This window comes from Haliaeetus leucocephalus, unplaced genomic scaffold, assembly GCF_000737465.1.
Source record: "Haliaeetus leucocephalus isolate CR32 unplaced genomic scaffold, Haliaeetus_leucocephalus-4.0 Scaffold0, whole genome shotgun sequence".
Taxonomy (NCBI): Eukaryota; Metazoa; Chordata; class Aves; order Accipitriformes; family Accipitridae; genus Haliaeetus; species Haliaeetus leucocephalus.
This window is the reverse complement of record NW_010972436.1, coordinates 3,948,602-3,974,157: the sequence shown is the minus strand read 5'-3', so window position 1 is coordinate 3,974,157 and position 25,556 is coordinate 3,948,602. Positions and strand designations below refer to the sequence as shown.

Genomic DNA, 25,556 nt, shown 5'->3' with positions numbered 1-25,556 from the left:
CAGCTATGGCTTTTGTTAATCTCTGCACTGCTAATACTGATACTGGTTTAAGTATGGCCTGAAATTTCTTTTGATTTATAAATGAAATAGGTTTAGTTAAAAATAAATAAAAGGGGCCTACCAATTAGTGAAACTGTCTTTATTTGCTTTCTTATAGTAAGTTATGTGGAAGTGTGTTGGGAGCATACAGTGATTGAGTAACCAGTTTTCTGTGTCTAAGCTACTTGTCTTTGCCTTAAGGAAATACTTGTAGGCTAACTCGAAAGTATAAAAAAATACAAGCACTTTGTGTATTTGTTTTAAAGTTGATTAGGGTGCACTTTCATTTCTGAGAGGTAAGAGAACAATATGACTTTCAAAAATTTGTTTGGCTACTTTGTACTGAATTTCATATGTGTATCTGAACTTCATGTTCAGGACTCTCCACAGCTAGTATAAAGTAACTTCAGTAATAGATTTCAGCTGTGCAGGAGCTTCAGAGCTAATAATTTGGATCCTCCGGAAATAGCACCCTACAAGCTGTGTTTGATTCATACCAGCAGGATGTATTAAAAGGAAAACACAGAAAGAGAAGAGTGAAAAGGGGCGGAAGAATTTCTTTTGTTTCAGCCTCACTTAAAATGCTAAGGTGCAGTTTTGATTAGGCCAAAGACATTGAAACAAGTGCCTGTTTCTGAGCTGCCTATGACTCCTCACTGGCAGTTCCCCTGAGTGGGATATGTAGAGATACCTACACTCATTCGGTCCTTGTGTTTGTCATTTCTAACAGGAATGTGTTTTTGCAACAGTAACGATGTTCGTATTAGTCCACTGAGACCAGTAAGCCCCCAAATAGGTACAAGGCATCAATCAGATTGATGTGATCTATGATAATTGGTGATTCGGAAGGGAAATTTCTACTTCTGATTCCTTGCTTTATCTGTCTCTAAGCAGCTTCCTTATCTTCACAAAACGTAACTCATTCATGGTACTGCCATTACCTAGATGTTGTTTTTGAATGTCCTGTGTGTGTGCACATAGCTGCCTTGAGTGATACTGCTGCTTCCAAAAGTGAGATTTTGCGGGCAAATAACCATGGAATACTCATAAATATTTAATTGCAAACTGGCTTGCTCAAGTAAAACTGAGATTTAGAATGAAGTTTGTTATAGTGCCTTACAGCAGTACAAAATAGATCACTGTGGTAAAGTATATAAGCATTGCAATGCAATGTGTAGAAGAGTAGATGGAAGGAATCACTGGTATAAAGAAGTATTGGTTAATGTATTTTTGATTCTGTCTTTACTTTAGCTTTTGGGCTCTTCCCCCATTCTGGCAGAGTAGGTTAGAGATTGATGGTGCAGAGATGTAAAATGTAGATTTTTCAGCTGTACAAATAAGATAAGGAATAATGGGAGGAACAGTTTTTTTCTTTATGCCTGACTTTCCAACCCATTTTGGCTTTGACCCTTTGATGCTGTGGAATGGTACAGTTCAGTTATACTAGTCCCAGTTCTAGAAACAAGCGATTCAGTTTTACTTAAAATGTCACAGCACAGTCCTGCATTACTTAATGTGGATCTGTACCCTGTTATGTCGTGGTCTGGCGTACCAGTGGCAAGCTCTGGCGAGTCTAGGCTGTGGAATTTGTTACTTGACATGGCAGTGCCTAGCACAGGATGCTGCTCCTAAACAATATAGCTAAGCTCCTTGCTGAAATGGTAGCTGTGAGCAGTGATTCTTGGTGAGGTTTTGTTTGGCCAAAGATAAATTCTGCAACTTTTACAATCCTGTCTTGGTATCCTGCTCTTTCAAAGAAAAAAAAAAGGCCTGGAAAAAAAAAAGAGAATATGACAATTTGTGAGGTTTTTTTCTTCCTTTCTTTGAAAACATTTGTACAACATACGTAATGACAACATTTAAGGTGCTGCTTGTCAAGGGAAGAGAACTCTGTGTATATCAAAGAAAGTTCTGACATGACAAGCACTTTGAAAATATGCTAGGACTTCTGCAGCTGTTTTGCTTCCTCACATTATTCATTTAGAGCTCTTCATAGAACTTTTTTTTGTTTGTTTGACTATTACCCAAGTAGACTGGAATGATTTACTGAGTTTTCTAGCTTATTTCTTTGAACAAATTTTCTGGGTTTTGGCAATTGCTTTGTCTTTCTTTGGGCAGTCACTGAGCCATCTCATTTTAGTCACTTCAGATTCTTCTTGCTGGGCACCCAAAACTTGGGCTGATTCCTAGTCCAAGAGGAGTTCAGGTGACCACAGAGTTGCAGCTGAGCACCTGGGAACCAGCAGTAGCTCCTCCTGAAAATTTTTCTTTGGATAAGAAACATGCTGCAGTAAAAATGTGTGTGACTGGACCAGATTGGCTTCGTAAGGTAGTGGTTCAGGTTCCCAAGGGTGTGGCAGTGGGCGTGCTTTTTTGAGGAGGCTCGTTTGATATTTATTTTTTAAAGCATAGTTAATGACTCATTTTCTCAGTTGTCTATCAGCACACAGTGATTCCTGATAGAGGCCTTGTTGCGTTAGGTTATACAAGATAGTAAATAAACTTGCTAACTTTGGATCATTTTTTATGCAAAAAGTCTGCTGTTTAACTTTGAACACTAAGAAATAAATGAAATGCAAAGATCCCAGAAGTTTCTATGCAAATTTTATTGAAGTCTGTTACTGAATTCAGTGGGACTGACCCTACTGAGGTTTGGGACATGCTTATTTTGTGACAAGGAGCATGGAGGATCCACACTCTGAAATTGGAAACGTCATGCCTACCACAAGGCAATGCTGATCAACTCAGCCCTGGGGCTGGTGCGTAGTGTGTGCATCGTAAGCGTTGGCAAGCTTGGGGATCCCTTGCATGGCACTTCATAATGCTGTAAAGGTATCACTTGCCTGAAAAGGATTGTAAATAAATAGCAAATTAATAGCATGGTTTCTCAAGATGGTTTGCTGTTTTGTTTTTAATGATCTGCTGTCTTAAAGTGCGTTGAGTGGTGATCATTGTAGTAGCTTACATTGTTTACGTTTGATTTCGTTTCCTAAGGGCTGAGTCAAGATTACCTGCTTTGTAAGCTTTGTGCCCCTCAGTAAGAAAATACTAGTCTTTCAACTTAAAACATCACAGGAGTATTGAAAAGTACCATTTTTAAACCTTAACACATTTCCATCATAGTCAAAAAGCACTGTTACCCTCAAAATGCAGTGTGCTTTTACAATTGGCTTTACCTGTCATTTTCAACATCAAGTTTCTTTCTTCTAATAAAAAATTCTTGTATATTGGAGTTAGTTGAGCTGTTTTCAGACAGCCTTTGAATACAATAAGGGGTTATGCTTTCTTTGATCAGTGTTTATTTTCTTGTACTCTATGCTCAGGATATTACAGAAACTATCAGTTACAGTTTTATAAAGAGAGATGATAGAGCTATCCTGTCTTAGGTAAACATCTGTGGCCAGTCTGCTTTTCCTTCTCCCGTCAGTGCACATCAAGTTCTTGGTAACAGTGTTGGTATGTCAGAGCTTCTGCAGGTGTTCGACTGCCAGAACCTTTTCAGATAGTCTGATTTTTCTCCATGCCTTCCAAACACCACTTACTCCTTCAAGATCAGGATTTTTTCAGTAGCATTTAGAGGTATTGCCGTTTTCTCATAGCAGAATCAAACCTAAAATTGTTCCTATTGTGTATGTATATTAAATCAGAACAATTCTACAGCTAAAGTCTTACGCAAAAAGTATTAGGACAGGAGAAGCTCAGTTTTGAAAGATTATTGGTTATTAGTGTAACCTGCAGAACTTTGTGTACTGGGAACAAGTTGTGGGGTTTACTGTTTTTTGTTTAAAGTTACTGTAAGTGGATGATTATAATTAACTGTCAACTATCTCCACCATAAATAGCAGATAAGAAGTTATTTTAGTCATAAGTTCTGTTGGATAACTGAAATAAATACATGTTTCTGAGCTTATGATGAGATCAGGCCCCTTAAAAATGTCTGTCTTGCAAATTGCATGTCAAACCTTTGACTTAGATAATTAGCTTAGGTAGTTTATACTTCTGATTTAGGTAATTAGTTTATCATCTCTTCTTCCTACTAAGACGGAAGGCTTAACAGAGGTTTGCCACTGGGTTCAGCCAAACTATTGAAATGAAAATGTTCTCTTGTTACAGAAGACATTTTTTGGAAGAAGAGATTGAAGGAGAGGCTTGGTCCTTACAAAGATAGATTTATTTATTTTATTCTTCCTATTCATTAAAGAATTTCTTCTTGGGAGTAAACAGGTAAATGCTAAAGTAAAATACCCAGCAATTAATCAAACAGTATCATGCTCACACTTATTTGATACCTGTTATTTGCTGATACATGCCTTTCTGTTGTAAAAATGCATTCCAGATGAAATTTAATTCAAAGATAAATATCGCATAAAGATACTTCCCAAAGCACACGCTATAAGTCATACTACTGTTACTAGCATCCCTTAAACAGGTAAAGAAGTCATAAGCCTGCTTTACCTCTTCTGTATCCGGGTATTTTCAGGCCTTTATAGCAAAGCAGCTTTTATAAATAATTGCTAGTTGTTGTATGCCAATCATATGTAGTCCAGAAAACTTTGTTCTTTTCCTGTGACAGTATGAGGGGGTTAGACTAAGACTAGAGAAAACTGAATAGATAAGACCCGCTGTAAGGTGTCTGCACAGAATGCTGGTTAACCTCTACTGTTGTACTTGCTACAGCTGATTTGGTTATTGTTCAGGTAAGTTTGGTGCTTTTTTAAAAATCACTGTTTGGCAAGGAAGGGGAAAAGTATTTTGTAGTTTGCATCAGTTCCACGTGTACCTTAAAATTATTTTATTAAATCTGTATTTTGCCCAGTTTGCTTATAAGGATGTTATATGGGCTGTAATATACCTTGGATATATCACAATTCTGCTCTATCAGCAAGGCCTGCTACTCTGACACAGAGAAAAGCTAAGCAAGTTTGTTCTGCTTTGGTATTGCTCTCTGCACACTTGATGCTAGGTGCTACAATATGTTCTCAGTGTAACTTGACATTTCTTGAAATTAAAGTTGGGCTAGCTCCTATTCAATTTCCTGGCTTCTACTCTCCTCCTCTTCTTCTTCCTTCTCCTCCTCCTCTTGAGACTGGTGTCATTCACCCACTTTCATTTTTACAGGACTTTACCTGTTCTCCATTCTGCTCAAAGGGACTCTCTGACAACAGAGATTGTCTTGCAGATTTTGTTAAATTACTGGAAGGGTTAGCTTTAACAAGTCCAGTCCATTGCAAAACGTCTGATTTCTTTAAATAGTCTGTAGCCTTTTTTCCTGTTCCAGCCTGTATGTTTTGCCCCTTTGTTGCTGCTTTCAGTAATTTGATTGTTTCTGTTAATGAAGGCTGGAAGAAAAAACACATGCATCACTGAAGCCCTTTCAGAATGATCTTGTGCTTTTCTTGGGGATTGGCACACTGTCTGTTTCCTTGGGCTTCCTTTTGCTATCAACATGCTTTTGCAGTGCCTGCTTTTTAGAACAAGTTAGGAGAACGAAATGCTCATACTGTGTTTGCCCTGTATATTTGAACCAGAGTTTGACTCCCTGATTGAACCCTAGCATATCTTTGACAGCCAGTTGTTACATGTACATTTTGTGTCTTGTGCAACACAATTTTGGCATTTAAAAGGTTCACAAGATATTTACCTTCATGGGAAACAGTCGGGTAGAAATGTATCTCAATACTGAAGTGACAGGTGACTTTGAAGTGCGATAAATGTGAAATTAAGTCTTTATAATATTTGGGTTTTTACATAATTTGTAATTAGTCTTTGAAAGAAACAAAGATGCTTAAATCCTTACCACTGATAGTCTTCCCCCAACTCTGTGGCTCACTGTCTCTCCTAAGAATAAAGAATTGGTTGGTGGGCTGTGGGTTTGGTTTTTTATCATGTTTAAACATTTCAAAGTTTCTCATTTCTTTGGTTTGGTTTATTTGAGAATGACATGAAGTGAAAAAGAAAAAGATAAAGAGTGGATTTTGATAGTTAATCAATGGTGTCTTTGGCTCAGTTAATATTTTTGGAAAATTGACCGTTATATGCCTAGATGATTAGATGTTATTGCTTGTGTGCATTATACTTGTAGATGTACTGGGTACGTATCTTCAGAACTGCGTGAAAGAGGTTACATGAGTTTTTTAGCAAATATCCAGGCCTTTTGGCTTTCTTATCCATTCTGATAGACTCAGCAGAATGCAAACTTCATGGTATTGTGAAATACCTGGCCAGTTTAATTGCATATTTATCTGGCTGAACATGAACATAGATCAGAGCAAAGAAAAAATTAATTTTTCAAATAACATAGTGATGTGGCTAGCCTTTATAATCGTTCCCATGCTCAGTGCAACTGTATCTGATAGCATTTACCATAAGCTTCTTTTAGTAGTTTTATCTTCTGCTCATTGATCTATTTCTGTGAGATCTTTTAGCACTACAAATGATGTGTTGATGGTATTGCTCAGTCAGCAGTCTTTGCTTTTAATGTCAGAATTTCTGTGGGGATCCTTCAAGGCTCCCTGCTTTATCTGCTTTCTGCTTCTATAACCTATTACAAAATTTTTTTTAGAAGTCTGAAGATACTTTCCTCACCTTTGATAGTGAGAACTCCGCTTTCCCAGCCTGTGCTTTGTTCCATCTGCTGTAGACCATTTTTATGTTTGTGTTTGACGTCTTTGGGAGACACAGAACTGAAAGAGCCTTTCTGATTTAGCAAATCCACCTCCCTGTTGCCTTGGGCTGTCACATCACAGGAGGCATCTGTCAACTAAAATCCAAGATAGTTAAAGTGGAACTTGTGATGTTCTTGTTCCTCCACACTTCAAACCATTTTAAACAGCTTGGACACTATTATCTTCCCAGTTGGCTTATATTCTTAATGTCACTTTTGGCTTTCATCCAAGCAGTAAACACATTCTGGTGCTGCATTGTCTATAGCAGCAAAGTTTTGATCTTTCTGCTCATTCTGTATCACTCAAATTCTTACACAAGTCCTTACACATTTTGACATAGTCAATTTTCACCTGTCCTGTCCTTAATTGCTGTAGTATAACCATAATGGGTCTGTCAGGTATTTTGCTACCAGAATAACTTCCCTCTTTTTTTTCCCTTTTCACCTGATCATCTGTGCAGTACCTTTTTTCTTGGCTTTTCTAGATCTACAATACATTTTCTTCCTTGTCTCAATCCTGATATTTAGAATGAGCGAGACCACCACTTGGTTCCATCAATGTTTCTAGTGCTCACTGCTCTCCTTTTCTTTGTAGGCAAAACTGTCTGAAAAACATGTGAATAGCAATTATTCTATTTCATGTCACTCCTCACAGTTGTTCTCTGCTGTGAAGCCTAGAAGAAACTCCTGGTGACTGTTATGCTCAACTTGAGTCTATTTTTCTTCATCCTGCTTCTGATTCTTTAGTTACTTCCCTGCAATTGCCTCTCAATTTATTTCTATCTCCAATTGGAAAAAAACCCCACAAACTGCAAAGCTGCTTTATTTATTATCATGTTTTTGGCTTCATCTTTGGCTAGTTTTACAGCAATCTGAGAATTACGCTAATCTGTTTTTGAGTCTAACTATAAATGTCATGTTTAAGCATTATTGTTGTCATATTGGTTGTGTGTTCATACGTTGATCGTTGCTTTACAGCAGACATGTTGTGCAGCTGATTTTGCTTTTGAAGAAATTAACTTTTACCACTACTTTGTCACTGTGTTATTGACCAAATTTATTACCATTCCATACAAACAGGCTGATTTGTTGTAGCACTTGTCTGGCCACAGAGTTTCTATCCCCAGGGTCATGGAAGGCTCTTACTTAAAAAATCAGTGCCATATCATGCCTGTCTTCTTTATCTGTTCTGGGTTCTATATCACCTTTGCTTTGTAGCATTTCTCATATTTTTATAGCCTATGTAAAGCAGTAAGCATGGTATGAGTAATTAATCTAAAGCCAGAACTACAGTTATGTTTTCATGTCCTGATATGGTTTTGGCAAATAGCTAAGCTTCAGGGGGTGTCCATTTATATACCTACTTAGACCAATATGATAGCTCTCGGAATTTCTTCCTTGTGTGATTCCTCTTCTAGCTGTAACTGGTACTTATGTTCCTCAAATGTAGAGGTGGGGGTTTTCCCCTCTTTTTTTGTTTTTTTTTTTTTTCTTCCCCTCTTCCTTTCCCCCCTCTTCCTTTCCCCTCTCTTTCTCTCTTTTTTTAAATTTTGCAACAGGGCACTGGTCTAACCTGTTTCTTATTACAGATTCTTTTCCTGTGCTGTGAACATTTCCTTGCTTTCTACGATCAAGATGTCTGCAGGATAGATATTTTCATGGAATGATGACTTGTTTAAAAACATCATTTGTATTTTCCTTAAGTTATCTGCAGTTCACATAAGCAGTAAAGCCCATGCATAAGTAATATTCCTTTGGTTTGTCTCCGTATTTGGTTGCTGTCAGATTGAAGATACTATCTGCAAGAGTGAGAAGTCAGTCTCCCAGTAGGGAGTTGGCTAAAGCCTGCATGGGTGTTAAGGTGTAGTAAGAAGTTTTTTTTTCTGGCCCTTTTTTTTTTCCGGAGATAGATATTGATCTATGTGATATGATTTTTTTCACCTGTTTGAACACCACACTGTTGAAGTAGAAAACTCTACAGTTGTCTTTTGATTCAGGCTTGATTTAAATTACACTTTAGAATTAAAAACATTCCTTCCTCTTACCTGTCATCTGAAACTGCTCAGCTGGAGCCGTTTGTGCTGTTTTTGTGGTTTTTCAGTTGTTTAATTCTTTGTTTTAGGAGGTCTCTGCTGATCCCACAGGAACCCTCACAGCTGCTGAAGAGAGAAAGGAGAAGGTGCCAAGCCCACATCTCAGTCATCTCGTAGTTCTGACATCTGGCAATTCGCTGTATGGTTTGGCAGAGAGAGTGGTGGCCACAGAATCCTTGTAGGTTATTTACTGTACACTGCATTTTGTAGTCACTGGAAGCTATGGATTGTTTAAGAGATTGTGTTTACAATCCAAAACCTTCTTGAGAGGTCAAAAATTCCTACCTATCAATGTGATTTTAAATATGAGTGGTAGAGGTAATTTATTAATTAAAGTTAGTAAGGCCTAACCATCTGGTCTAACCACCCACAAGCACAAGCAATGAAATTTTACTACAGCTGGTCCAGTAACTTGTGACAGTACAAGGAAAATCTAACAGGAAAAAAGTTTAAAATTAAAGAGGCTAATGGGAGTATTTAATCTGTATGGTTCATTTAAACCTTATATTAAGTGCTCAGATGGTGATGGCTGAGACTCAAAACCGCTTAGTTCATATTGGTTTGGCTTGGATTGCAATGTTCTTTGCAATGGGTGGAAGTATACCTGTGAAGAAGGGATTATTATGAGCAAGTAACACAAAACTTAGGAAGTGTTTTTTATTTGGTCAGAACAATAGTAAGAGTTAGGTAGAAATTACTCTTTTCCCCACACAAAATGACACTTAAAGATTAGAAGTTCATTTTTAAAATGTATTTTCAAATGAGCTTTTTTTTTTTGCATTCATTTATGCTTAGTTAGAAATGTATTTCTTCATTATGTTGTTATTAACAAATCCTACCCCTGAGAAAGAATTTGATCCCATATTCTGTCTTTGAAAGATTCACTAGTATATAAGTAATTAGGAATATTATTTTGGAATTTTGATATGGATTTATTAATATTAATGTTGACTGCCCTGCAGTATGGAAATTATGGGACACATCCACTGACTTTACTAGAATTTGGATCAGACTTTTGCAGTGTATCCTGAGTAAAATAGAAATATGAATTGTTGATATTCAAGCCTTATTCTCTATTCAAGCATTTTCTTGTTTGCAATCATATTTTAAAATTGTCAGAATTGAGAATACTTGTTGATATGCTGGCATGAAACTGATGTGGTTCTTCTCAGGACTAAATTTTCAAAGGTTACATATCGTTATTGCCAAATATGTCAGCTGTAGAGTAAAAGTTGTACAGAGACATGCCAAATGTTGCGTTTAGTTCATAGTAAATTTTCTTTGCTTTCAAAGGGTATTTCTGGCTGAGCAGTTTGAGTTTCTTCAGCCTCATCTTGATGCGGTGATGCCAGCTGCCAAGAAACCTTTTCTTCAGCAGTTCTATTCTCAGGTCAGAATTGTAATTCACAGCTGATTTTTAAACAGAAGATTTGAAACTTGTACAATATGGTGCAAATGCTTGTACATCATAGTTATATATTGCTCTTATTAGCCAGAAGTTTAGTGAATTGAATTTTATTTATATTCTGTTTCAGACAGTGTCAACTGCCAGTGAACTACGTAAACCAGTTTATTGGATTGTTGCTGCTAAAGCCATTGATTATGAACAAATGCTGCTTCTCATGGCTAATGTGAAATGGGATGTGAAGGAAATCATGTCACAACACAATATATATGTAGATGCTCTTTTAAAGGTGAATACTTTCTGGGAAATGGTGTGCTACAGTTTATATAAATGTTAAATTACAGTAATACTTCACTAAAACTGTTAAAGTAGCATGGTTAGAGCAGTACAGCATCCTGACAAATGGTAAGTTCTTATAAGGAGATCTGTCCAGAATTTTCATTATTCTTGCTGCTAGCAGGTTGTTTTCAGTGATGTTTTTTTCACTACATGGTGGGTGAAAGTGACCACAGAAGTTTAATGAGTTTCATGTCTAAGTCTTGAATGGTGGATACATGTGTAGTAAACAGAGTACTATTGAGGAAAATCCAGTGGCCTGAGATAGTGGATTTTTTTAACAAAAGCTATTTGCTGTTCTGCATAATTTTAGCAGTTGTCTGAGATGTATGGTAGGGTCTATGGGTCAAACCAGAACTGATAATGAATGATTGTGCACTTTCTAATTGAAGTTGCTATATTTAGAAGTTAACATTTGAAAAGGAAGGTAAAAGGGAAGTTATTCATACAACTTCTCAATTGCATTCAGTTGAAGTAGTTCTACAATTGCGGTGTGTTATGGCATATAGAACCAGTTCTTGGGAGAATCCTTCTCTCATCCTTTTATATATGCCTAAATGGTGTTTCTGAAATCTTTCGAAGGAAGTTCTGGCAGTGGTAGAATTACACTAATTCTCACAAAGAAACTGAAAATTTTATTTTAAAGATATGTGCAGTATGTATCACAAAAAAAGTTATGCATCTGTGCTGAATAACAGTTTTGATTACACCTTTGTACTTTGTAGCTGTTCTCTGCTAAAAAAAAAATCAGCGCAAAGAAGGGAGAATCTGATAAAGGATATATCATTGCACTGAATTTGACTGAATCTTTGTGACTACCCTTCTTTATGCTGCCATGGCTTTTTGAAATCAGTTTGTACTTACAACATTTGGTCTCTGCAGTAGAACTTTTTTATTTTCTGAGTGTGCAACTGCTGATGGATTTACTTCAGGACAATCGGGGCTAATACCATTTAAAACCACTTCTGGCCTCTACATTATATAGGTAATAAGAGTTGCTACAGCAGCTTTTAGATTACTGCTAAGCAGCTAGTGTTTTGCTGTGTACCCTGGGACTCCCAGAGTGTCAGATGCAAGGACAATGTTTAATGTAATAACCAAGTACTTTAAGCCACGTGCACACATATGCAAAATTCTATATTCAGCCATAGTATGTATGGAAGCAGATAAAATGGGGAAAGAAGATTGTTCAAGAAATTCATTAACATGGAGCATTAGGCATCTTCATCTTCAGAAGAGTGAGTTGTATGCATGACTCCTTCCTCTTGCCAAATTCCTCTTTCAGAAAATTTGTGTTAAACACAAATTATTTGGTCAGATACTAGGTTAAATTGGTTACTGAGATTCCCTTTTGATTTTCTTCACTTACTGAATTTTTGATGGGGGGGGGGCGGAAAGGAGGAAAAAACCACCTAGATTAACAGCCTTGGAATGAAAGCACTTTGTTGGACAAGTAGGGTCTTAATAGGCTGCAGTACAAACTGCTTTTGCTGTTACACAGAGCAGTTCATTATCAATCTGCTTTATATTTAAGTCATTTCATACTTTTTTTAAATGATAGAGGTGTTAGTCACTCACAGCAGACTTCACAAAATCTTTGTAACAGTAATTACTTTCAGTTATGAGTGGCTTGTCACTCATAGTAACAGCTCAAATCCATCCAGGCGATTGATGTTTTAGGTGGAAACAGGTGCCTTCCCTCAACCTGAATTGTTAGCTAGTTTTGCAGTATGCTCCTAAACTGTTAATTTGAAGTCTTTTCAGTGGGTGCTCTCAGCTCTTTTTAAAGCACCAGGGAACTATCTGATGTGAAAGTTTGAAGAATGAAAAGTGGTTACAAGATTTCTGAGCTTCTCTCTGAATGCTGGTGGGGCAGGTATTCAGAGGGATAAAGAGATCATCACTGGATTTTCTTAAGTGGCTGTATATTGTCTTAAAAAAAGTTATGATGAGTTTAGGGAGTGAGGCAATGAAAATGCTATTTTAAGGATTAGCTACTTGGTTAATTTTCAGAGGTGTCAGTTTTGCAGAGAACTAGACCTCTGGGGAACAGAGCAGTATTTCCTTTTAAAAGAAAAAAATTACTAAGGTAAATGTAAATGATATCCTAGAAAGTGGTATGGTTTCTACATTACACATTAAGCTTCTCTCTACAGTCTGTGCCTATTAAGATTCTCTGCTTTGCTCTTATTTTTCAGTATTCCCTTTCACATGGATTTCTAATTCTTTGTTGTTGTTGCTAGGGATGTATAGAGTATGATCCCTTTATGCTAAAGGAATAATGATTTTTCATGTTTCATCAGGAATTTGAAGAATTTAACAGAAGGTTGAACGAGGTGTCTAAGAGAGTCCGTATTCCACTGCCTGTCTCCAACATCCTTTGGGAGCACTGCATACGCTTGGCCAATAGAACTCTCGTGGAAGGGTAAGTAGTTCATGAAAGTCTTGCTTTTGGGTAAATATGTCTGTAATAACAACTTCTTATGGAATTAAAAGTTCTAATTTTGTAGTGCTGCGGTAAGCTCTTGAGCTTTTGGGGAGGCTAAAAAATATCAAGGCTTAACATAGTCTTTAGCAGTTGTTTCATGGAGTCTGGTACAGCATTAAGCCTAAAGGGGATGGTCTTGTACCTAGATCCTGCTGAAGAATGAAATTGAGTGTTTTATTGAAGCATTCAAAACAACATAGTTCTCTTTCAAAGAAACTTTGTCTGAAAATTATCATTTCCTGACAAAGCAAAGAAGAAAGTTAATTGTCAACATCTCTGTGGTGATTCCATTTGTCTTTGCCAGGAAGATGGATTTGTCAACCCCAGCAGTTATCAGAGAGTAGCCATGGAGCAGGATTTTTCCAAATTCATCAGGAACAGAGAGGTGTCTTTGTTGTCTTGGTCAATAGAGGCTCAAGCACCTTAGTCAGGAGCTGCTACACCTTGCTCATCTCTCCCTCTTAGTCAGCGTCCCAGTCTTTTCAGAGCCAATATTGTAGCCTGAGTATTGTAGTGTTTTCATCCACTGCATTTATTTTTGTGTTCTTGTCCCCTAGCTACATAAGTCTGGGCTCTCATCACAACTTCTTCTGCATCATAGAATATGTGCTGTCTTCCACTCCTTCTACATATGTTTCCTTATTTCTTTCCTGGTTATCTTTACCCTATGCACTCCCTACTACCTGTTTTACTTCTTTTGATCCCACTGTCCTGCTGTCTGCTCTAATTTAGGACCTCAACAACATGCTTCTTCTCCAAGTGTTAGCTGTCTGTTGAGGATCATCAGCTTCCACTGCTTCCATCAAGCCATCATTTTTAAACTCATGCCTGTTTCTTTTCATGCAATCATCCTTTTGCAGTCTCTTGAGAGATCACTTTCATCTTCAGGGAGACTAAATCCAACCATGACCTCCCTCTGGCTTCTCAATTCTTTCATATGATATATGACCTATACAACTATCTTTTCTTTTTGAAATTTTATTTTCCACTTATCATGCCTCAAATCAAATGAAGTGGAACAAAAGCATCTTTCTCCTCCTCCCCTTGTCCCCCTTTCCTTTCAAGTGGGTAACACCATCAGTCACTATCAACTTCCTCTGCCTCAACCCTTGTGCCTGTTTTGGACTTGTTTCTTTTTCTTACTTCACACTCTTACTCGCCTTTTGTGACTTCAGTGTTCACAAACCACTTAATTCTTAGCTCTGAAGATCATCACTCATATGTCTTGCTCCACACTGCAGTTTTGGTTCACACTTGTGACTTACCATGAGACTTTGACCTAAGCATTTCACTGACTGGTCAGAGTGGACTGGGAATACCTTGCTGATATGATTTGTCCTGTGCCTTTTCTTAGAGTGTAAAGAATGCTCATTATCATCTCCCAAATACCTGCCAGTAATTTCTCATTCTTGCTCAGTTCTTCTTTTCTCACATATCTCGTAGTTTCTTTTGACACTGGGGAAAGGGAAGGAAGGTATTCTGAACAGCTGACTCTCTGAATACCTTCATAACTTCTTTCACCTCTGAATTCCATGAAGGTATGGAATTAAAAGCCATGAAGGAGGTTTCTCCTCCAGTCAGCCAGTCAACTGAAATTGCTCTCATCAAGCTCTTCACTGAGTGAAAAATCATCTCCAGTACAGTCAACCATATCCTTCTTTAAATTTTACCCTGCCCTATCTCCTAGCTCTGTGTTGTCTCCTGTTTCCCATCTGGCTTCTTGAAGTGCTTCAGTATGTCCTATTGAGAATCACTGTCCAATCTTCTATGGAGCTGCAGAGGGCTTGTGCCTTGGTCCCCTCTCTTTTTGCCTCTGTTATTTCTGCATTCTGCAAATTCTTTCTGTGTATTAACTGTAAGGGTGCAATTTCTTCTCATTCTTAACCTTGCTGTGTATCCAGTTTCCAGCTGCATGTTTCTGCTGCCTCCTTTGCATCACACCTAATAATCTAGAGACTGTGTAATATTAAGGATCAATTTCATGAACCAATGGAAGACTGACCTTGCTTTAAATTTGATACAAGGGAAGAGTGGAAACAGTGGAACAGGATTGTCACTTGTGGCAGCAGCCTGTGGGTAGGCTGGGTTGTCTATTAAGACACTGTGCCCCAGACCAAAGCTTTTTTATTCCCTGTACACAGCTGAAATTGGTACTGTTAGGGGCATTTGCAATTTCTTATCCTGCAAAGATCGTTTTCCTCATTGGTTGCCTATCACCCCACTGTAATCCTTCCTGCTATTACCCTGCCCTAATGGAGAGAAAGGAAGAAAATTATAATGATAATAATAATAATAAAAGAATTGGAATATACAAAACAAGTGATGCACAAAGCAATTGCCCACCACTTGCCGGCTGATGCCCAGTTAGTGCCCGAGCAGCGCTCTTCTTCTCCCCCCCCCCAGGCTCAACTTCCCCCAGTTTATATACTGGACATGACATCACATGGTATGGAATATCCTTTTGGCCAGTTTGGGCCAGCTGCCCTGGCTGTGTCCTGTGCCAACTTCTTGTGCCCCTCCAGCCTTCTTGCTGGCTGGGCATGAGAAGCTGAAAAATCCTTGACTTAGTCTAAACACTACTTAGCAACAACTGAAAACATCAGTGTGTTATCAACATTCTTCTCATACTGAACCCAAAACATAGCACTATACCAGCTCCTAGAAAGAAAATTAATTCTATCCCAGCCGAAACCAGGACATACTCTCACTAAAACATTAACCTCTCACAGAGATTAGCGAGTGCTGCCACTCTTTATTCTCTGGTTGTTGTGGGTGTTTTTGAACAAACAGCTTTGTGCCTTTCTCTGATGCTGCCACTATTGGTTCAGCAAGCTCCTGGTGACCATTCCTAAAGCTGCCACATTACCTTTCAGACTTCAGTGGTCACGATCACTTGACTAAAGCCGCTGTCTAGTGTGCTGATTGGCATTGATTTAATTTCCTTTAACCTATTTCTAGTAAGTTGTTCAATGTAGGATTTTTAGTGGCTTTTGGTGGGGGGGTGGGGGAGTGGTAGTGGGTTTTTTAAGTATCACTGGGTACTATGGGGTTCTGTTCTGAGTGGGGCTAAAACATATTATACTAATGCAAATAAAACTCTGCATCAGACATCCTAAGAGGAGTTCTTGTCTGCTTTTAACTTAAACCCATAATTATTTTCCTCCCTAATGTTTGAAGGACTAAGTTAAACAACTTTGAGAAGTACAATTCATTTTTATTTCCTTCTAAGTTTTACTTTCCACTGTGTTCTTCTTTTCAGTTATGCCAATGTAAAGAAGTGCAGCAATGAAGGACGTGCCTTGATGCAACTGGACTTTCAACAATTCTTAATGAAACTAGAAAAGTTAACAGACATTAGGCCTATTCCAGATAAAGAATTTGTGGAGACCTACATTAAAGCATACTACCTAACAGAAAATGACATGGAACGCTGGATAAAAGAACATAGGGTAAGCGTTAAATTTGCATTCTTTTAGTATCTATCAGGAAAATTCACCATGATTATAGAATCATGCTAGCAACTATAAATGATCAATGCTTCTATGTGTTAAAAATGAATATATGTATATATATATGTATATATTCATTTATTATGCTCAAATCTGTATGGGAAGCAGTATAAATATAAATGTGTGTGTGCACATATATGTTCATTATATTTATTATCATATGAAGTTAATATGTGTTTGTACTGATTCAACATCTGATGACTGGGAAGGATTAATAAGCCAATCACATCTACCTACTGTATCAAAAACTGTAGGGAACTAGAGCAAAGTGAAGTTGAAAACGTATGTGTGCTGTTCAGAATAAGCCAAAGTGCACAACTCAATCATCAAGAAGTACGGTTTGAAATCGCACCATGAAGTTTTACTTTGCCTTTAGCAGTAGATTGCTTAAACTAAGTTGTAAGGCACGATGGATAAGCGTAATTGCTTTTTCTTCTGTCATTTAATAATACGAATCAGGGTCAACGTTGCTCTCTGAGATAAGTCTTCATTTGTGTTTTGAAAGCATTTAGCATGCTTTCACGATAGCATAACCTAACAGTTAATAACAAGACTGTGTAAATAATAGTCACGTGCTATTGGAGCTGCCCATTGTTGAAGTGAAAAGCCTTTTAAAATGGAGCTCTTTGAAATCTGTATTTTGGGATTACTTTAAATCCCACTAGGAATGGATGGAAGAAATATGTCTTTAATAATCATTTTCCTTGTTTTACCTGGAGCCACAAGAGAGATTGTGAGCTGTTGTTTGGTGACCTACATGGAAAAACTCTTGTTTAAACCTACTGGTGGAAGTTATATTTTGGATACTGTTAGGTACAAAGGTAGTACTGGCAAATGTGGTGTTTTCACAGGTGTTAAGAATTCTCGACTTAACATTTTTGTCATTTTTTTCCTCCTTTATCATGTACTGAAATTAACATTGTTTGGAGACCCTGTAGACAGAAGTATTTAGAATCTTATTGGAAATGAGAAGTCAAAATAAAAAAGACCATCAGCTTTTGTCACAGTTTGTTTAGAAAAATGTTTTTGTGTTAAAAGCTTATCCCATTTGCATGTGTATTTCCCACCACACCTCCCAAAGAATGGAAAATACATTAAAAATTGATTTATATACATATGTATTCACAGAATTTCTGTCAACTCAGTCCAACATTACTACAGTTGTAAGCATTTTCCATTATAATCTGCCATGTAGCAAAATACAGTTTTGTCCTCTGCCTTAGCTATGAAAACTATCCAGACCTGACTTAACCACCACTTTAAATCTCCCTTGTGTGCTGACTGCTTCTATCAGTTGAAAAGTCCACAGTGTGTATGTCTGCACTTTTAAATTTTCTGTCTTTGTCTGGTGTTTTATTCTGCCATAACATGATCTGCTTTTATTTGCCAGGAATATTCCACTAAGCAGTTGACCAATCTGGTGAATGTTTGTCTGGGCTCCCATATCAACAAAAAGGCAAGACAAAAGCTGCTAGCTGCTATTGACGACATAGACAGGCCTAAAAGATAACTGGAGAAAGCTACTTTCCTTGTGACTTGTACCTTTTTCTGTTCACATGAAGCATGCAGACAAGTCTCTCATGGACTGACAACATTCTCTTAAAAAACATCATGCATGACCTTTCTTACCAGCATTGGAGACACTCTGAATGGCATAATGTTCTAAAATATGTCTTTTCTAATCTGCAGAATTTTTTTCTTTTTTATTTTTTTTTTTTTTTTTTTTTTTTTGTTACTTGCCCTTGGTAAAGGGCCACTGTTTGTGTATCATTGGTGAGCTGTATATTTTGCAACTGTATACTGTAAGTAAGATCAAAATCGGAGAGAAACACATTGGCTTAATATATAGTTGATGCTCTTTTTTAATAAAAGGGCTACTTGAAAATATGACTTCTTTCCTCCCTGCTTTCACCCTCAGAAATTATGCTTTATTATGGACTAGTGTAAAATGAAAGGAAATGTACAGTATTTGATTGATGTATCTTGCATGTGGATTAAGAGTGCAGATCAACTAAATACTCTCATGTTAAAGCCTCTCATCTTCATATGTATTTAAAAATGTCTGTTTATTTCAGAATTAATCTAGTCATATCAAAATGATTGACTTCAGATTAATAGAAGGTAATAAATACTGTACACTAATATGATTTCTTTGTGAGACTTTATTTTCCTAATTCAACAATGCAAAATGTCATTTACAATAGAAATTAGTACTGTTCCTTTCATATTACCTCCCTTTTGTCCCTCTGCCAGTCTTCCTGGTTCCGAAGCCATAGTGCCAGGGAATAGGAATAATGTTTTTTTGGCCGAAGTTTTGGATTGATAATAAGATAATCTGAATATTTCTCGCTCTGCTGTAGACACCCCTAGTGATCCTGAGCAAAGCAAAATTGCTTGGCTGCGTATTTGTCCTAGAAATCGATTTGTCAGAGCGTCACTGATTCCACTGAAGTTTTCAGATTTGTCTTTTTTTTTCAGTATGTAAAGTTTTAGATTTTTTTTTTTAATTACATAATAAACTTTTTGCAGTGCTCTCAGACCTTTTAAAAGGGAATATGGTAGCTAACAGGTAAAATAATTTACATAAGGTACAGTCCACTAATGTATACAACATGGTAAATTCTCAGTTTCAGGTTCATACTTGCCATTGTACTTTTAATTCAAACTTGGGAGAGTCAGGACTTACTGAACAACAGCAGTACTTAGTGACAGAAAATTGCCCTGTAAAATCATTATAATTGCTCTTTTCTGTAGCTTAATTTCCTCTTCAGAAGTGGACTGAGCATCATTGTGTGAGTTCAGTTAAAGCCTGTATACAGTTTTAGAAGAATGATAGAATTTACATTTTAAATATTGACTGTGTAGTATTCAGCTCCCTTGTTCATCTGTATTTTAAACAAAATAAAATTTAAATTTAACACCGTTCTTTATTGACCATGCTGTCATGCTGAGTTCCATTTAAAACTTGTTTAGCCGCATGTCAATGTATATGTTGAAGCTGAATCACTTTTACCCTCATTAAAAAGATGGTTCAAAAAAAGAAAAGTGTAGTTCATGTGGAAAGTGTGGACTTTCACGTCAGTGTTATCTGCCCTGAAGTCAGATCCTCTCGGAAGACATAGAAACGTGTCAGAGACAATTAGTGTAAAATCTGTTTCAGTTTTCTTCTCGTGGATGAAAAAAGAAATTTAAATATCTTTACCAGAGGTTTGGTGAGCTGAACACATGGTTAATTTCTCCTGCACTATTTAGGTTGCTGTAAGTTGATTGCTTACCAAAAGGTAGGAGTGTAAGCACTGACTGGAGTGTAGGGGTCAAGGAAAGAGGTGAGCAACTGCATGAATCATAGTCAGGAGTAATTTTTTGTAGTGTATCTATAGTTTGACTTGTTATTTTTAAGTAAGCTCCCAAATAAAAGAATGTGTAAGATGTAGTGTTAAACCTGTGCAAAAACTGTTTGATCTTCGTTCCTATATGCCTCAGAAACAATTATATTTTCCAGAGGAACCTCGCCTCGCTGCCCAGGATTGATGCTACAGAGGAAGCTACATAGCTTAATGGCCTACATATGCTCTTAGATATATGATTTAACTTTCAGATTGCCCTGCGTGGAGCCAGGAGTTAGACTCGATGATCCTTGTGGATCTCTTCCAACTCAGGGTATTCTATATTACTTGGTCCTCAGTGACTAACAAAGCCAAGTTTTGGCTGAATGTTGAATTATTAACTTACTAAGGGTCTGTTTGGTAGTTTCCGTGCTCTTGTATGAGAATTCTTTACAAACCATTGATTTTTGAGCATCTCTCTACATCTTCATTCTCCTATGGAATAAAAAGCCTCTTACACTGCTTTTTCTGCAGTAGAGAATATGGCTTAAATATCCGTTATGTTTTAGAGGAGTGTTTTGGAATACTCTAATAATAGAAGATTATTTCCTTCAGTCTCCAAGGAGAATGACCAGCACTGCAGAGGTGGGGGATGCATCTGTCAGTCCTTCTTCAGCCTAATCAAGAATTTAAATTCTGTTCCCCAGACACTGAATACTTTCATATTTGCCAAACTCAGCTGGAGCATAAATGACCAATTTTCAAGTCTCTTGTTAGGCAAAGCCTATCCCTGCCCTGATCAGCATACAACTGGCTTTTCTACAGTCACCTTCTCTCAGTTGTATCTAATGGTGATGCTGTTCTCCAAAGAAGCAGCTACTGGGACAAAAATAGGGGAAAGCCAACTGATCGGTTGCTGTCACACTGGTGTAAGATTCAAGTCCTTGCTTTGGTGTAGGTTTAATTATTCAAAGCAGAATGGCATTGATAGGAAAGACCATCTTGGATCAGCAGTGTTTCAGCTGATGGGATAGTGCACAGAGCAGTCCCGGGAGGTGTAAATGCAAGTGCCTGATCTGGGTAGGGACTTGAATGCTCCATGATTTCAGATGAGTAGCTAGGTTTCCAGAACTGACTGTTCTGGATTCCGTTGTTCCCACAGGGGAGAGTCTTCCCACATGTAAATAAAACCGTGGCTTGCTTCTGATCTGCAATGGGAAAAACTAGGCCCTGGCCAGATCTGCTTAGCAAACACTAGGTGTGGGGTGTAGATTATAGCTTGTTGTCCTGGTTTCGGCTGGGATAGAATTAATTTTCTTTCTAGGAGCTGGTATAGTGCTATGTTTTGGGTTCAGTATGAGAAGAATGTTGGTAACACACTGATGTTTTCAGTTGTTGCTAAGTAGTGTTTAGACTAAGTCAAGGATTTTTCAGCTTCTCGTGCCCAGCCAGCAAGAAGGCTGGAGGGGCACAAGAAGTTGGCACAGGACACAGCCAGGGCAGCTGACCCCAACTGGCCAAAGGGATATTCCATACCATGGGACATCATGTCCAGTATATAAACTGGGGGGAGTTGAGCTGGGGGGAGGAGCAGATCACTGCTCGGGAACTAACTGGGCGTAGGCTGGCAAGTGGTGAGCAATTGCGTTGTGCATCACTTGTTTTGTATATTCCAATTCTTTAGTATTATTATTGTCATTTTAGTATTGTTATTACTATCATTGTTAGTTTCTTCCTTTCTATTATATTAAACCGTCTTTATCTCAACCCATGAGCTTTACTTTTTTTCTTCCCTAAGGGCGGGGGGGGAAGGATTGACTGAGCGGCTGCGTGGTGCTTTTAGGGGATAAAAAGGGATCAGTGATCAATGGCTGCCTTAAAGCTGTCTGTGAAAGGTTTGCAGCCCCTTTTAATTTTCATAGATGTGAATGGCAAAGGCATGTGTCGTGATACTGAATGCAAAGCTGTGGATGTGGGTTTTCCTCTTGACTTGTCCTGGTGCCACAGAACACACAAAATTATAACGATCACTTCTCTTACTGTGAAAGTGATATATTTGGGGTCTTTCCCCTTTAAGACCTCGTTCATGGTTAGTGTTTATGAAATTTCTGTATTGCAATTGTATTGTTACTTGGGTAACTCAAACTTTGAATAAAGCCCATGTCTAAAAAAACCACAAACAAAATCCTCAGAAACACACAAGAAAACTCTCCACTCTGATTAAACTGATATATAGTGTTGTCTCTTACCAAAATCCTCAAAAGGCTAAATGTCAGCAGGCACCTGCTGTATTATAAATGATGCAGAGATGGACAAAAAAATGCTGATTTATTGTGTGTGGTTGATGGTATCTACACTGCTTGAAACAGCGTAGCATAAAGACTAAACATTGCACCAGACACTAGGATTATGGTGCAAGTATGGAAATAACGCACTTTGCAAACAACAAAGTTTTGGTGCTTGCTGGCTATTTAAGGATATTTCTGAGTATGTTGTTTTTGCAGAGCCAGAGCTGGTTTTCATCACAGTGGGGACTTGATTTTTAAGGATCTCCTGCTCTTCCATGAGATCCTGAAGTGTGATGTGGAGCAGCATCTTTAAATGGTACTAAAAACTTAACAAGTCTGTGTTGTTTGTTTTTTTAAATAGGCATTAAATCAATAACATGGCATATGATAAAGTATATGCCTGAGAAAGTAATGAGATGAGTAACCTCTTTTTTTGTGTGGTGAATCCATTGCTCAATTTTAATTCGGTGGAGTATTCTGTCCAGTCCCAGAGAGTTTACATATAGCTTATAAGCTAAGCTAAAAATAGCTTAAATGGGTGTGAACTAAACTCGAATCTACTTGGCTGTCCTGTTAAAGAAAGTCCCCCAGTACCACTCAGCTCTGCTGGATCCATCTGAAACTTTGGATCTGGATACATATGTGAAAGAAAAACAACTTTCAGAGCAGAGATGTATAGATCAATGTGTTACATTTGTAGATTATCTTGCATAGATTTCAATATTGTCAGATTTAAAACTGGCAAACAACTGTCTAAATGTATGTTATCTTTGAAAAACAAAATATAAGAGCAAGCTGAAGATCTAGGCAAAGAGATACTGAAGTGCCTCTTTTCACTAAGCACAAAATTAATGGATGATCAGATGTGCAAAGTGACTGCAGGCATTTCTGAAGATGTTTTTTATAAGTAAAGCCAAGGTTCATACTTCTATGTATTTCCTGTCCTGTATCTCTAGTAATTTTTATTCATAAGAACAACTATTCCTAAATAAAAAGTTAACGCATTCGTTGTACGTCGGTAAAGACTAAAATAGAAGTGTCTCTTCAGCCTTAAAATAAAAAGGATCCTTGTACAGGGAAGAAATTATCCTGTGGCAGCTGAGAGCTGCAGGGATGTCACACAGAACATGCACCGTAAAACTGTTGCTTTTGAAATTAATCCATATATTATAGTGTAAATATATACATGCACACAGAGCTTTGTGTGCAATGTAATTCAACCCTGGGGACCACAAAAAAGAATGGCAAAATTCAACAACAAGCAACACCTTGCTGGTGTCTCTGCCATCACTTACATTAACAGCTGACACAAGCCTGGCTAGGTAGTGCAGAGGTGTTTCCTTGTGTGAGCAACTGGTGTCCACTGAGGGCAGGGTCATAGCCTAGGTCTGAATTCAGAGCTTTGAGTACATCTGAGTTACAGTACTGCTCCCACTGCTGCTGACTTTGTCTGCCACTGACGTGTGCTGTGCAGGAAGCATCGGAGCCTGCTGACGAGGAGCTCCAACCCAGCCCAAAACACTGTCAGCATCAGCTTGGACACTGTTGGTGGAGCATGATGCTCCTGCCCTTAAGCAGAGATTGTGGATAGCGAAACTTGCTGTCCTGGCTGCCCCGGGGGACACCTGCTCCAAATGCACGAAACTTGTGGGTTGGAGGATGGGAAGAATCGGGCTGAAAGGTGGTGGTATGTCAGCGTGGTGAGCATGCAGCTCTGGGACAGCTTGCTGTTCTCTTGAAACCTGAAGCCTCAATAAACATGGGTGTTGTCATTGCCTGATGCAGTTATTAGCACAGTACTAAGCACCTGTGAGTTTTCAGGATCGTTTATTTCTTGAAGTGTAGAAAACGTCATTGATGTAAATGGGTCTGACCAGGGGCTGCTTCCTGGCCCTGAGCTGCCAACATCTGCCTCCTCCGGAGCAGTTAGCATATTAAAACAGCCAAATGCTCCAACCAGCTGAACCTTCATGGGTGGTTTATAATGTGCTACATTTCAACTAGACAAAATTGTTGCCATGAATAGTAATGCCTCATAGCTGTAATGCCATTAGACCTTCCTTCCCCCCTTGCACACACAGCCCAGTGTTGTGCTGGTGTCTCTGCTGTTTGACAGAGCACTTCGTTCTCAGTTTACTGAGCCTTTATGCTGAGGTCTGTTTATTTTTAGTGATATGTTTACTGCTGCTTTCTATTGCTCAAAATCTCTGCGGTAAGATGCAGGGCTCTGGGTCATGCACATGTGGGTTTGCCTGTGTGCACTAAGAAAGCTCGTGCTGTTTGTGTCTGCCCTGGCCGGGGGGAAGGAGCTCCCCATGGGTGGCACATTCGGTAACGCTTTAGAGATGCTGCATACCACAACAACCAGGTCACAGACCTGTCCTGAGCTTTGACTTAGGTTCTGCCCTGTGTTGGTGCCTGCTGTAGGGAAGTTTGTTTTGTTTTCCTGTACTTAGTCCCCTAGCTATAAAAGGAATGATATTATCTGATGTTATCTACCATGTTTTATAAAGTGCTATCAGGCTGTGGTTGTGTAGGCATGAGCTTTACTTTCTAGCGGGAATCAGTGACTTAACCCCAGGGAAGTTGAAAACCCAAATCTTCATGGAGAAGAAAACATGCAAGGAAGTTGCCTTCCCTGTTTCTCAGGCATTTTAGGTGCTGTTTCCTTTCCATTAGGACAGAAGCCAGTAATCTCATGCATGTTATTTCTTCTGATGCTATGCTTCAAACTGCACTGGGCAGTGCCATTGCCTGTGCAGCAGGCAACCCTGCTATGAACGGGATTCTTCTAAGATGTACCTATGCATGACAATAATCTGCTACTGCCAGAAATAATAAGCAGGCAGATTAGATAGGCAAGACTGTGAACAAAATTAGTGAGATTTATCTTTTTTAAAAATGGAAGTATGAAAGGATATTAAAAATACATACATACATGCATCCTGATGTCTATCCTTCTATACACCATCAATAAAAGTCCATGCCCTCCATGTGAATCACAGGAACAGTTAGATACTAAGAAGATAAGTACCCTAGAAACACCATACAGATGCAGACTGAGACATGGTTTATTGGGAGAGATAAATTTCCAAAGACGCAAGCTGTAAGGAGGCTTGCAAATAAGACACTTGCAAAGGAGATCTCATCTTTATTGTGATGTTCAACATGATTTCTAGGTAAAGGAAAATGTATTTTGGGGAGCTAATCAAGGCATTTTTCATTTAGGGTTCAAGCCTTTATCCTCCCCTTCTGTACAGGAGGGCTTCATTGCATCAGTTCCTCTCCCTTCCCATTCATGTGTACCTGTAGCCCATATTTTCCTCCCTACACATCCAGACAGCTGGATTCACACAGGGACCCTTCCAGAGGAGGCTGACCTGGGGAAAGTCTACCCAGAGGAGTCCA

General features: G+C 38.3%; 1 protein-coding gene across 6 annotated transcripts in view; it reads left to right on the top strand.

Moving 5' to 3' along the window:
• Positions 1 to 19,178, top strand: part of CCDC132 (coiled-coil domain containing 132) — a 99,810-nt gene extending 80,632 nt beyond the window's left edge. For 2 of the 6 annotated variants that reach the window (XM_010570302.1, XM_010570136.1), the window contains 6 exons: positions 8,826 to 8,974; positions 10,090 to 10,186; positions 10,332 to 10,490; positions 12,841 to 12,962; positions 16,285 to 16,474; positions 17,925 to 19,178. In XM_010570302.1, the coding sequence (XP_010568604.1) occupies positions 8,826 to 8,974; positions 10,090 to 10,186; positions 10,332 to 10,490; positions 12,841 to 12,962; positions 16,285 to 16,474; positions 17,925 to 18,044 (837 nt within the window). In that variant the 3' untranslated portion in view covers positions 18,045 to 19,178. Of the gene's footprint in view, positions 1 to 4,612; positions 4,830 to 8,825; positions 8,975 to 10,089; positions 10,187 to 10,331; positions 10,491 to 12,840; positions 12,993 to 14,563; positions 14,803 to 16,284; positions 16,475 to 17,253 lie in introns of those variants that run through there. The other 4 variants (XM_010570218.1, XM_010570477.1, XM_010570386.1 and 1 more) reach the window with 4 other exon arrangements.
• The last annotated feature ends 6,378 nt before the right edge of the window (positions 19,179 to 25,556 follow it).